Here is a 14512-nt window from a genome sequence, read left to right on the forward strand (position 1 = left end):
CTCTCTCTCTCTCTCTCTCTCTCTCTCTCTCTCTCTCTCTCTGTCATTGGCTAATGGTATTGACTTGGTCTAAAGTGGGGCTGAAAAAGTGAAATAACTCAGAATAAAAAAGTTGATACATTAAGGAGAATGAATTCACTCATTCATTTACTTAGTCATTCTTGAATATTTCTCCAGTTTTTGCTTTGTTCTTTTAAATAGAGTCTTACCCTGAAGAACTTAATGTGTAGATCCATCTGGCCTAGGACTTGGAGCAATCCTCCTGCTATAGCTTCCAAATGCTGAGATTATAGGCACGTTGTATCTACTAAGCCTATTTTCCTTCCAAGTTTTTTATGCAGCACACTTTTCAAGGAACTCTAGGTCTAATAGAAAGCCAACCACATAGATTTTTATTTCGATTCTACTATATATAACTGTGCAAAGTAGTTAAAAATTTTTATTATTGTGTGTGCATAAGTGTGGGTGCTTGTCACAGTGTGTGTGTGAAGTGGAAGGACAACTTTTAGGAATCACTTCTCTCCTACTGTGGTTGGGAGATGAGACTCAAGTCATCAGACTTGTGCAGAAAGGACTTTTGTCCACTGTGCCATCTCACCAATGTCAAAGTAATTTTTATATCTACTGTACTCTTTGGCTTCTTAAAAAATGTTCTAGGGTTAGATGTGATGGTGCACATCTTAATCCATGCACTCAGGAGGCAGAGGCTGCTGGATCACTGAGTTTGAGGCCAGTCTGGTCTACAAACTAGTTCTAGGACAGCCAGATCCATACAGAGAAACCGAGTCTCTAAAAACAAAATGAAAACAAAAACAAAAATGTTCAGAGATAAGTTGTTTCTATTTTGCATAAGATAAAACTGGAGCTTAGAAAAACGTATGCCATTTGTTTGAAGTATCACATAGTATTGAGAAATGCAGAATTATGGTTAATATGTTTTCAGGTGTAGGTAGGGCAAAATAATCAGTCAAAATGTTAATCTGATGCTTATGGTAAAAGGCAGAGTTTCAAGGGTTTGTCTTGAGAACCATTCCTGAAAAGTTGATTGATGAAGCTGAAGGAGCAGATCTTTAGGCAAGAGAATATAAGAAAAGACACTGAGGGCAAACAACCACATCTTGAGAGTATTTAGAAATTCCTTGAAAGGGCATACCTAGGGTCAAGGGCAACCTGTAATTCCAAGTCTTTGGAAAACTGCTGGGTCATCTGATAGTCAGAAGGAAAATGCCTTTAGTTGCACCCTTTGGTGCCTTGAGATGTCTTTGAGCCTGTATCTCTAAAACTCTAGCTAAGCCTTGCACTCCCAGTAAAATAAAAGCTCTGCTTTCTTCAATGAAAAAAAAAAACCCAGAGAGTCCCTGTGAATCTCTTTGGTCACTGATCTTTCCCAGGAACTCCCAAGTTTTAGCTTTTGCTGTGCTGGATTTGGCAAGAAAATGAAAATTGTTTTGTAAAACTCGAGTCTTATTTAACTAAGAGAAGAGTGGCTTGTGATAAACTTTTTATTGTGGAGAAAAAAATGTTTTGCATGTTTCTTTTAGTTTCTCAAGATGTCTGTCAAAGAATCTTGTGAGAAAGAAGAAAAATCTCAGAAAAAACAGACTGCCTCTTCGCCAACTTTTATTGAGGTAAGAATTTTAATTTGTCGATCTAATGATACCTCTTTTTAAAAATCATATAATGAAAAACAAACACCTTAATTTTATAGTGACATTTAACAATTTTGTTCTGCCTATCAGTCCCAAGGGAAAGCCATTTCTTTCCATTTTGGTGTTACTTAATTTATCGCAAATATATAAGTTATTTACTTTTATTATCCAAATCACAGATAAGAAATTGAGACTTGGGGAATAGTTTTCTCTGTATATGATGCCTTCAAGACCAGCAGTAGTTTCTGTGTTGCTAACTCCATCAGTTAACTCTGACAAAGTTGTCTTCCTTGACATCCCAGCAGTGTTTGCTGTAGTCAGTTATACCTTCTCCTTGAAACCCTTTTTTGTCTCGACTTCTGGGGTACTTTGCTTTGTTAATTTTCCTTATTTCTTGGTGACTGTTTCTCATATTTCTTTTGCTTGTTCCACCATGTATTTTTTTTCTTGAAGGCCTTATTAATGTAGCACAGTCTAGATTCAGACTTATCCTCCTCCTGTCTTAGTCTTCCTAAGAGCTGGCGTTATAGGCATGTGTCACTACATCAGCTCTTATCCCTGTTCTCTCCTTCCTTCCCTTCCCTTCCCTTTTCCCTTCCCTTTTCCCTTCCCTTCCCTTTTCCCTTCCCTCCCTCTCTACCCCTCCCCCTCCCTTGCTCTCCTCTTTGTAGTTTTTTGAGACAAGGTGTCTCTACTTACCACCCTGGCTGTCCTGGAACTTACTCTGTAGATCAGGCTGACCTTGAACCCCAAGAGATCTACCTGCTTCTTCTGATTAAAGGGGTATGCCACTACACCCAGCTTTCTTACTCATTTTCTTTTTTTTTTTTTTTTTTTTTTTGGTTTTTCGAGACATGGTTTCTCTGTGGCTTTGGAGCCTGTCTTGGAACTAGCTCTGTAGACCAGGCTGGTCTCGAACTCACAGAGATCCGCCTGCCTCTGCCTCCCAAGTGCTGGGATTAAAGGCGTGCGCCACCATCGCCCAGCGTCTTACTCATTTTCTTAAGCTATAACCTTTCAAGACCTAAGCTCACTTTTCCTAATTTAATGAACTAGAGTTTCATTTTTTCAGTTTAGGCTGAAACTTGGTAGTTAGCCTGTACCTGCAGCCAGTCTATAAGTGATTTCTGTCTGCTTCCCTTTTTAACATATTCAGAGTCTCACTATTTCCCCCTTGCTGTTACCATGATCTAAGCAAAGAACTTGTTTTCCTTAGTTATTCCATTGATTTCTAGATCCTTCCCTGTCTCTGCCTTTGCCTCCCTCATGGTTTATTTTTAACACAGTGACGAATGTGGTCCTATTACACTATAAATCAGATTGTGTCACTTCTCTGCTCTGTACTTTCTTGTGGTTTTCCATGTTAACAGCCTCTTGTTGGGACTGGGAAGGCTATTCACTTTCCCCATTTCATCTTAACATTACTTTCTTCTTAATGGTGTCTTTGTTCCAGCCTCTTAGGAGCATTTCTGTCTCTGGGGTTTCTCACTTGTCAGTCAGTCATTCCCTTTAAATTGAAAATACACTGTTTCATTTTTAAAAATGATCTTTTGAAATTATGTGTGTAAGTGTGTACCTATGTGTATATCTGAACATGTACATGCAGGTGCTGAGGAATCCAGAAGAGGGCTTCAGATCCCCTAAGACTAAGTTATTTGCAGATTGTGAATTGCCTGACATGGGTGTCTGGAACCAAATGAGTCCACTGTAAGAGCAGTATGTATTCTGAAACTCTGAGCCATCTCTCCAGCTACGTTTCTTTTTATTTTTGATAGGGTCTTAAGTATCCAGGCCGGCCTCAAATTCTGGGGGACTAGGAATGAGTATCTGGTCATCCTGTTTCCAACTCCTGAGTACTTGGATTGCATATGTGTGCCACTGTGCATGGTATTTATAGTGCTGAAGATTAAACACGTGGCCTTATGCATGCTGCATACCCAGCCCTTGTTTCTTTATTTAGGTTTCTATTCAGCAGTTAGTTTATCAATGGTACTTGTATGAACACATTTAAAACTGCAGATCTTCCTACTTAATACCACTTCACCTTTCTTGTCCACTTTATTTGTCTGTTTTCTTTCATCCAAAGCATCCTGACACTCTTTTTTTTTATTATTGATTTTATTGAGCTATACATTTTTCTCTTCTTCCCTCCTCACCTCTCCCCTCCCCTTCAACCCTCTCCCATGGTCTCCATGCTCCCAATTTACTCAGGAGATCTTGTCTTTTTCTACTTTCCATGTAAATTAGATCCACGTATGTCTTTCTTAGGGTCCTCATTGTTGTCTAGGTTCTCTGGGATTCTAAATTGTAGGCTGGTTTTCTTGACTTTATGTCTAAAAGCCACTTATGAGTGAGTACATATAATATTTGTCTTTCTGGGTCTGAGTTACCTCACTTAATATGATATTTTCTAGATCCATCCATTTGCCTGCAAATTTCAAGATGTCGTTATTTTTTTCTGCTGTGTATTGCTCCTTTGTGTAAATTTACCACATTTCCCTTATCCATTCTTCGGTCGAGGGGCATTTAGGTTGTTTCTAGGTTCTGGCTATGACAAACAATGCTGGTATAAACAGTTGAGCACATGTCCTTTTGGTACAATTGAGTATCCTTTGGGTTTATACCCGAAAGTGTTATTGTTGGGTCTTGAGGAAGGTTGTTTCCTAATTTTCTGAGAAATCTCCATACTGATATCCAAAGGGGCTGTACCAGTTTGCAATCTCACCAGCAATGCAGGAGTGTTCCCTTTACCCCACAATCTCTCCAGCATAACTTGTTATCAGTGTTTTGATTTTGGGTATTCTTACAGGTGTAAGATGGAATCTCAGAGTTCTTTTGACTTGCATTTCTCTGATGACTAAGGATGTTGAACATTTCCTTAAGTGTCTTTCAGCCATTTTAGAGTTCTCATTTCTGTTGAGAGTTCTCTGTTTAGATCTGTACTCCATTTTTTTTAATGGACTATGTGTTCCTTTGATGACCAATTTCTTGAGTTCTATGTATATTTTGGAGATCAGACCTCTGGTCCGATGTGGGGTTAGTGAAGATCTTTTCCCATTCTGTAGGCTGCTGTTTTGTCTTGTTGATCATGTCCTTTGCTTTACAGAAGCTTTTCAGTTTCAGGAGGTCCCATTTATTAATTGTTTCTCTCAGTGTCTGTGCTACTGGAGTTATATTTAGGAAGTGGTCTCCTGTGCCAATATGTTAAAATGTACTTCCCATTTTCTCTTCTATGAGGTTTAATGTGGCTGGCTTTATGTTGAGGTCTTTGATCCATTTGGATGAGTTTTGTGCATGGTGATAGATATGGATCTATTTTTATTCTTCTACATGTTGATATCCAGTTATGCCAGCATCATTTTTTGAATATGCTTTGTTTTTTCCATTTCATATTTTTTTGCTTCTTTATCAAAAATCAGGTGTTCTTAGGTAGGTGGATTAATATCCGGGTCTTTGATTCGGTTCCGCTGGTCCTCCTGTCTGTTCTTATGCCAAGACCAGGCTGTTTTCAGTACTGTAGCTCTGTAGTAGAGTTTGAAGTCAGGAAATGTGATGCCTCTAGAAGTTCCTTTATTGTACAGGATTGTTTTGACTATCCTGGGTTTTTTGCTTTTCCTTAAGAAGTTGAGTATTCTTTCGAGGTCTGTGAAGAATTTTGCTGGGATTTTATTGCATTGAATCTGTAGGTTGCTTTTGGTAAGATTGCCATTTTCACTATGTTAATTCTATCTACCCACAAACGTGCAAGATCTTTCCATTTTCTGGTGTCTTTAATTTCTTTCTTCAAATATTTAAAGTTCTTGTCATACAAGTCTCCCACTTGTTTGGTTAGAGTTACTCTGAGATATTTTATGCTATGTGTGGCTCTTGTGAAAGGTGTTGTTTCTCTGATCTCTTTCTTAGCCCATTTATTATCTGTGTACAGGAGGGCTACTGATTTTTTTGAGTTAATCTTGTATCCTGCTACATTACTGAAAGTGTTTATGAGTTGTAGAAGTTCCTTGGTAGAATTTTTTTTGTTTGTTTTTGTTTTGTTTTGTTTTTGTTTTTCGAGACAGGGTTTCTTTGTAGCTTTGGAGCCTGTCCTGGAACTAGCTCTGTAGACCAGGCTGGCCTTGAACTCACAGAGATCCGCCTGCCTCTGCCTCCCGAGTGCTGGGATTAAAGGTGTGCACCACCACCCCCCAGCTCCTTGGTAGAATTTTTTGGAGTCGTATATGTAAACTATCATTTCTGCAAATAACGAGAGTTTGACCTCCTCTTTTCAGATTTGTATCCCCTTGATCTCCTTTTGGTGTCTTATTGCTCTAGCTAGGACCTCAACAACTATATTTAATAGATATGGAGAAAGTGGACAACCTTGCCTTCTTCCTAGATGCCGAAAAAGCTTTGTATCCTGACTCTCTCCAAGACATTTCCTTTAAGTTTTCCAATTTTGTGGAGTATAGGCTTTTGAAATACGACCTAATGATTCTCTGGATTTCTTCCTTGTCTGTTGTTATGTCCCCTTTTTATTTCTGATTTTGTTAATTTAGATACTCTCTCTCCCTTTTGATTAGTTTGGATAAAGGTTTGCTTATTTTGTTGCTTTCAGCTCTCAATTTGATTATTTCCTGCTGTGTGGTTTTCTTGAGTGAGTTTGCTTCTTTTTGTTTTAGAGTTTTTAGGTGTTCTGTTAACTCACTAGTGTGGGATTGTTCCAGCCTCGTTATGTAGGCATTTAGTGCTATGAACTTTCTTCTTAACACTGCTTTCATTGTGTTCCATAAATTTGGGTATGTTGTATGGTCCTTTTCATTGAATTTTAGGAAGTCTTTAATTTCTCCCTTTATTTCTTTTTTGACCCATTGATGCTTCAGGTGAGCATTATTTAATTTCCACGTGTTTGTGGGCTTTCTGGATTTAGTTTTGCTGTTGAATTCTAATTTTAAGCCATGGTGATTTGATAAGATACATGGGGTTATTCCAAGGTTTTTTTTTTTTTTTTTTTTTTTTTTTTTTTTTTGTAGTATGTGTTGAGGTTTGTTTTGTTACCGAGTATGTGGTCAATTTTTGAGAAGGTTCCTTGAGCTGCTGAGAAGATATATCTTTTATGTTTGGATAGAATGTTCTATAGATGTCGGTTTAGTCCATTTAAGTCATAACATCTATTAGTTCCCTTATTTCTCTGTTATTTTTCTGTCTGACAGACCTGTCCAGTGGTGAGAGTGGGGTGTTGAAGTCTTCCACTATTAGTGTGTGGGGTTTAATGTGTCATATAAGTTTTAGAAGTGTTTCTTTTACATATGTGGGTGCCCTTGTATTTGGGGCATGATGTTCAGTATTGAGATTGTCTCTTTACATCATCTGACATTCTAAACATATTAGTTGTTTATTTGTAAATTTCTGCACTAGATTGTAACTTTTATGGAGGCAAGAACAGTATTTATTTATTTATTTATTTAAAGACTCGCCTCATTGATACATCTTTGGTACATAGTTGATACTTCAAACAATATTGCTTTCAGCCTTCAGCCTTTTGAGTTCAAGATCCACTGAAAAGTGGGACATCTGGCTTTATTTTATGGACTGAATATATGGAGTCTCTATTGAGCTCCCTTCCTACTAAATTTGTGTCTCTAAATGTCCTCAGAGATTATTTTTAAATGAGAATGTCAATTTATAATAGTGAATAAATTATGCTTTATTTTGCGCTTTTCCGTTGTTTTTTTTCCCCTCCTGAATGACGTTTAGGACAAGGAGGGAGAAATCTCAGCAGGCTCTACTAGTTCAGCACACTGTATTAAACCTATTTCAGCCAAGAAGAGAAAACTGGTAAGTGTTTAAATACCATAGCTCAATAAATATTATTTATCTTGAAGTTTTTAATTATTTTTTGTTTGTTTTTGAATTTTTGAGACAGGGTTTCTCTGTAGCTTTGGAGTCTGCCCTGGAACTCACTGTTTGGCCTCGAACTCACAGAGAGACCTGCCTGCCTCCTGCCTCCTGCCTCCTGAGTGCTGGAATTAAAGGTGTGTGCCACCACCGCCCGGCTTGTTTGTCTGTCTGTCTGTCTGTCTGTCTGTCTCTCTCTCTAATTTGACTCTGACTATATTGCTGAGGCTGGCCTTGAACTATTAGATGACTCAGTCCTGCTTTACTCTTCCAAGTAGTTGAAGCTATAGGCATGTGATCCTCAGTGTACGTAGACATGGTAAAGTTTGTTTTGTTTTTCGATTTATTTATCATCTATACAGTGTTCTGTGTGTGTGCCTGCGGGCCAGAAGAGGGCACTAGATCTCATTACAGATGGTTGTGAGGCACCATGTTGTTGCTGGGAATTGAACTCAGGTCCTCTGGAAGAGCAACCTAGTGCTTTTAACCACTGAACCATCTCTCAGTGTACGTAGACATGGTAAAGTTTGTTTTGTTTTTCGATTTATTTATCATCTATACAGTGTTCTGTGTGTGTGCCTGCGGGCCAGAAGAGGGCACTAGATCTCATTACAGATGGTTGTGAGGCACCATGTTGTTGCTGGGAATTGAACTCAGGTCCTCTGGAAGAGCAACCTAGTGCTTTTAACCACTGAACCATCTCTCTAGCCCCAACATAGTAAAATTTTAACGTATAGTTAGAGGGTCTATTATATAAAACTTCTCTCTGTATTTTTCTGTAACTTTTTTCTGTTATGCTTAGATTGTGAAAGCCAACCAGTGTTTTGTTTTTCCTTTTATTTGCCAAAAATAATTTTTCAGGTTTTTATTTTTTTTGAGACAGGTTTTCGTTTTGTAGCCTTGGCTCTCCTGGAGCTTGATAACATAAACCAGACTGGCCTCATCTCACCCTGCTTCTCCTGAGTGCTGGGATTAAAAGTGTGTATCACCACCACCACAGCAGGTTTTATTTCTTATGTTGGTAGACCCTATTACATAGCATTAGGGAACATAAAAATAAATTTAGAGAGTTTGTCTTCTTATATGTACTGTCATATTTATTTTTATAGTTTATTTATTTATTGAGACAAGGTCTTATTATGTAGCTCATAGATCAAGCAGATTTGGAACCTTGGAACTTGCAGTCTTCCTGCTTCTTAAATGCAAAAATTATAGGCACGTACCACCAGGCTTGGCTTACATTCTCCTTTCGAAGTAATTGAAACAGATACATTGCTTACACTCCCAGATTTAGAAATTGAGATAAGAAATTTAGATATGCAAAATCAAATAATTTTTTCATTAATATAAAATTATATGCTGCAACAGAGCCAAATCTAGAGTTCTGTCTGTTCTTTCACTGATGGTTAAAACAACAGCCAATTAAACACATGAAGCTAGTTTATGGGTGACTCATGAAGTATTGGTCTCAGTGATACTGCGATGAAGTGGTGGATAAAGGAGGAGTAGTTAAAGTTCTGGGTATACAGAATTGTGTTTTAATATTTTTTTTCTTGCTGGGCGGTGGTGGCGCACGCCTTTAATCCCAGCACTCGGGAGGCAGAGGCAGGCGGATCTCTGGGAGTTCAAGGCCAGCCTGGTCTACAAGAGCTAGTTCCAGGACAGGCTCCAAAGCTACAGAGAAACCCTGTCTCGAAAAACCAAAAAAAAAAAAAAAAAAAATTTTTTTTTTCTTTTTTACACACAGGGATGGATAATTTTGTGTCTTGGTATACGTGTGTCTGTGTGTGTTCATATGGTTGTGTGTACATGTTGCATGGAGGCAAGAAGCCAGTATTGAATGTGTTCCTTAGTCATTCTTATCTTATATTGGAAGCAGTATTTGACTAAACCGGGAGCTTACTGATTTGACTAGGCTGTTTGGCCAGTGAGCTCCCAGAATTCACTTGTCTTCACCTCCACAGTCTAGGTAACACTTGAATATCAGCACTCAGGAAGCTAAAGGCCAGGAAGATTTCTGCAAATTTGAGGTTAGCCTCGGTTATACAGTTCTAGTTCAGCCTGGGGTATAGAATGAGATTCCCATTTCCAAAGAAAGAAAGAAAAGAGTAAAGATATATTACAAAAGATTAAAATGATATTTTTTTAACTTTTATTCTTCTCTCATACATTGCAGCCCCACTACAGTTTCTTCCTCCACTCCTCCTAGTCACTCTCCCCCAGATCAACTCCTCTTCAGTTTCCCTTAAAAAGTAAAGAAAAACAGGCCTCCTACAGATATCCATCAAACATGGCTTAATAAGATACAGTAAGACTGAGCACAAACCCTTGTATCACAGCTGGACATGGCAACCCAGTTGGAGGAAAAGGGTCCCAAGCACAGGCGAAAGTATCAGAGATATCACCCTACTCACATTGTTGGGAATCCCACTAGAATACTTAGCTACGCAGCCATATGGTATATGCAGAAAATCTAGCTCAGACCCATACAGGGTCTGTGTTTGTTACTTCAGTTTCTGTGAACTCCTGAGTCCTGCTTAGTTGGTTCTGTGGGCCTTGTTCTCCTGGTGTCCTCTGACTTAGCCGCCCCCTCCCCTTTTTTTTTTTGGTTTTTGCAGGTTTGCCTTGGCTCCACCTAGTGTTTGACTGTGGGTGTCTGCATCAGTTGCTGAATAATGTCCCTCTAATGACAGTTGGGCTAGGCACTGTTCTATGAGTATAGCAGAATATCCTTAGAAATCATTTTATTGACTTTTTTTTTCTTTGCTTGTTGTATTTGGTTCTTTTCCGGGTCTCTGGGCTGTCCTGCCTCTGGTTCCTGGCCTTCCAGGCAGTGCCAGGCATAGGCTGTAGGCTTTTTTTTTTTTTTTTTGGTTTTTCGAGACAGGGTTTCTCTGTGGTTTTGGAGCCTGTCCTGGAACTAGCTCTTGTAGACCAGGCTGGTCTCGAACTCAAGAGATCCACCTGCCTCTGCCTCCCGAGTGCTGGGATTAAAGGCGTGCACCACCACCCCCGGCTAGGCTGTAGGCTCTCTCTCATATGGGTGACAAGTTGGACCAGTCATGTGTTGGCCACTCTCACAAGTTCTGCAACACCATTACCCTAACACATCTCGCAGGCAGGACAAATTGTAGACTGGAGGTTTTGTAGCTGGATGTAGCTGGATAGACCTTCCAGTCCTGCTAGGAGCCTGCCTGGCTGGAGAAGATGGCCAGTTTGGACTCTGTATACTCCATTACTAGAAGATTTTGTTGGCAGTTTATTGGTTTTTTATATCAGTGTTCTAGTGCAGGGGATTAGACCCAAGACCTTACACATGCTGAGTATACACACTACCAGCCCCCCAATCTTCTTCTTTGTTCTCTGCCAAATTAGATTTGGTCTAATCTTAGCTATTTAATTCATCCTCTCCTCACTGCCCTTTCCCTCTCGTTGCTCTGTGACAAAATCACTCTCCCTCTAGCTCAGTTAATTTATTTTTTTCTGCTGAATTCTTTTCACTTACTGCTTTCAATCTTTCACATATGTTCTGTTTATCTTTTCTCACGAGTATCTTTCACCATTTAGTGATGGTGTTTTGAAATCTTAGCATATACTGACTGTATTTTACTTTGACATTTAGTTATATAAGACTCCTTTATACATATTCTTTATGTCTCCTTTATCTTTTTGTGTCTGGATCCTCAGAGTACATATATGAGACAGTGGAATTGAGTCAGACAGATGTATTTTGGATCATGATAGTGCCACCTACTTCCACTGTGATGATCAGAAAGATGCCAAACTCTGTAAGCTTTGTGTGCTTTGTTTATAAAATAAAGATGATAATGTCTGGCCAAAGATGATTAGAAAGATTAAGTAAACTATTATGACAGCTTGTTGATGAACACAGACGTTTCCCATTCTTCTTCCCTGTAACTGTAACAACAGTACACAGTTTATATTTTCTAAATAAATTTTTTTAAATTTCAGAAATCAGATGATACAGACATTGTATACTATAATACAAACAGAAAACAAGATTTGAAAAGGTAAATTCTCTCTTTTATTCACATCTTTTACAGTTTAACTCAGAATTAATGACACTAAAAGATTTTTTTTCCCATTACTTGGACTCGAACCCCAGTATCTTGTATGTGCTAGGCAAGCACTCTGTCATTGGGTTATATCCCTACCCTTGGGATTCTGGGACAGGTTGTTACCATGTAGAACAGGCTGGCCTGGAGTTTGTCATGTAGCCTAGGTTAGATCTTCATGATCCTCTTCCCTTATCTTGAGGCACCATGATAAACATCTGGACTAAATATTTGTTTATCTAAATTTTAATTACTTTTATATTTATTTTATGCTGGGGAGTACATATGTGCTTTGATATGTATGTGGCGATCAGAGAACAACTTCTATGAGTAGGTTTTCTTTAGCCATTATTTATCCAGGGATTGAACTCAAGTTGTCAGGCTTAGTGGTGGCAAATACCTTTACCCACTGAGCCACCTTGTTGGCCCAAGACTAAATGTTTAAATTTGGTAAACTTTTTATTTACTTTGTTTAGTATTGTTTTGCATGCAGATATTTCTGGTAATATCATAGATTACTAGAAGTTTAAGAAAAAAGTTGAGGAAATAAAGCAAAAAGCCAGGCAGTGGTTGTAACATACCTATAATCTCACCACTCAGGAGGCGGAGTGTGAGGCCAGCCTGGTCTACAGAGTGAGTTCCAGGACTACACAGAGAAACCCTGTCTTGAAAAACCAAAAATAAAAAAGTAAATAAAAAGAAAAAGTTGAGTGAAATTAGAAAAATTTATCAAAACTGTTGTATAAATGCACTCAGACTCAGTATGAATTATTATTAACTCCAGGGAACTGGTTTCGATACATAATTATAATAAGATACATGACTTCATTTTATGTGCTTGTAGAGAACTTGTAAAGTTTTCTTAGAAATTATTTATAGATTACTTTTATAGATTACCTGTGAAAGAACATGTAATTTACTAAATTATAGACAAGGCTCTAAAATTATGTTAATTAGCCTTCATGTGAATACAACTAACGAATGTGAAGAATGATGGAGAGAAGGAAATTATTTTTCTTTAATTTCTTTATTCTTTGGATAAAAACTTCAAAGAGTTTTATAGTTAAGGAGTTTCTTGTTAATAATGGAGATAAATATAAAAAGAGTAATGTGTACATTAAGTTACAGACAATTGTGAGCTACCTAGTGTGGGTGCTGGGAATGAAACGCAGGCCCTTTGCATGAGTGGTATGAACTCCTAAGCACTGAGCCATCTCTCCAGCCCTGTTTTTTTATTTTTAAGTGTAGAACCAGCCCAATTAACTCTTAACATAATGACACATTTCAACAGTATGTAAGCAAATACAACACATTTCTGTGCTGCTTTATAGATCGAATGTAGAAGTTGACACGCCCAGAAAGAGACCAAAATTCAGTTCTTCAACTGAAGGACCTACTAAACTCCAAGTAACATCATATTCAAATGACAATCAAGTTCCTTCACAGAGTTGTTCATCAAATGGAACTAAAGATACTAAACTTAAAGATAGTAAATTGACAGATATTGGAAGTAAGCTTGATTATGAAATAAAAAAACATCACAGCATTAAAATTACCAAAGATACGAAATCTAAATCTGAAGGCTGGACAAAGGAAAAGAATTGGCCTCATTCACTTATTCAGGAGAATATGAAAGAATTCAAGAAAGAAAAGAACAGTAAACTCAGAGACAGTCCTGAAGAATTAGAGAAATATAAGAAAAATCAGCTTCCTCAGAATTATAATTTCAACAATATAATCAAGGAACCGTTTGACTCTGGAAGGAAGAAGATCAGCTTCAAAATTCCCAAAAAGCCCTCTGGCACCATCCAGAAGCTTGTAAAAGGAAACGTCTTCAGTGTAGATTCTAGAAAGTCAAAGAATAAGCAGGAAAAAAAGGAGTGCTTGGAAAGTTCCCAGACATCATTGGATTTGACCAGGCACAAAGCTGAAAACTTGTTTTCAGCTTCCACATGTAAGCAGACTGTCTGTGAGGGGGAAAGAAAAGACCTTCATGAGCGCCCAGAAGTTAATAGTTCAGATTCTAAGGAAAACCGTACCCAGGTAATGTATAAATTAAAGTATTTGGAATGTTCAAGTTTTAGTTGCTTCTGTTATTGATGATAATCATAGAGTGCTGATTCAGATTTAGTCATGTAGATACTGTATCCATGTCTTGTTTTTATTTTTGTTTTTTTAAGACAGGTTTCTCTGTGTGACTTTGGAGCCTGTCCTGAAACTCGTTCTGTAGAACAGGCTAGCCTCGAACTCACAGAGATTGACCTGCCCCTGTTTCACATGCACTGGGATTAAAGGCGTGTGTCACTACTGCCGGGCCTCAACTTCCAACTTACTGCACAGAGTTGCAGTTTTATGTTACTTTAGTGTGGATTTTTAGCTTATTTACATAGCACTGGCTTTTCTGTGTGTACTTGTTATATGCGGTTCTACATACATACAACTTTATGTGTTACATATCATATCTTAAATTAGAATCTTAAATCTTTTCTAGTGGTTTATAATATTGTAATGAACTATAGGTCACCTTTGCACCTTTTATAAGAGTTGCCTTCGTCATGGTGTTGTTTCCTAACAATAGAACAGTAACTAAGACTCTCATAGGAAAGTCTAGCGTTTCATTTTGTATCTTGTAGGTGGAAGAGAGACACTGAGAGGTAATCGGGGAAGCAAGATCATCGTGTTTTTCCATTCAGAGTCACTTTGTTATCCACATTCAGTGTATTTAATAAAGCATAGTATAGTAAGGTGTAGCATTAATTCAGTGCCCACTAATATTTCTATTTGTAATAGGCTTAGGAAATTTCAAAGATAATATGAATTTCCTATACTAGGTGATAGATTCATTGACCTCTCTGGAAGTGATGTGATGTCAAGTAGAACCAGCCTAAAGAAGATAACATAGATATTAGAATA

The 14512-nt window shown here is 38.0% G+C and overlaps 1 protein-coding gene across 5 annotated transcripts in view; it reads left to right on the forward strand.

The window, feature by feature from the left end:
- Positions 1-14512, forward strand: part of Swt1 (SWT1 RNA endoribonuclease homolog) — an 80898-nt gene that overhangs the window by 10225 nt on the left and 56161 nt on the right. For all 5 annotated transcript variants that reach the window (XM_057770581.1, XM_057770586.1, XM_057770585.1 and 2 more), the window contains 4 exons: positions 1542-1628; positions 7383-7463; positions 11496-11554; positions 12931-13642. In XM_057770581.1, coding sequence (XP_057626564.1) covers positions 1542-1628; positions 7383-7463; positions 11496-11554; positions 12931-13642 — 939 coding nt within the window. The remainder of the gene's footprint in view (positions 1-1541; positions 1629-7382; positions 7464-11495; positions 11555-12930; positions 13643-14512) is intronic.

This window comes from Chionomys nivalis, chromosome 5 (assembly GCF_950005125.1).
Source record: "Chionomys nivalis chromosome 5, mChiNiv1.1, whole genome shotgun sequence".
Classification (NCBI taxonomy): domain Eukaryota; kingdom Metazoa; phylum Chordata; class Mammalia; order Rodentia; family Cricetidae; genus Chionomys; species Chionomys nivalis.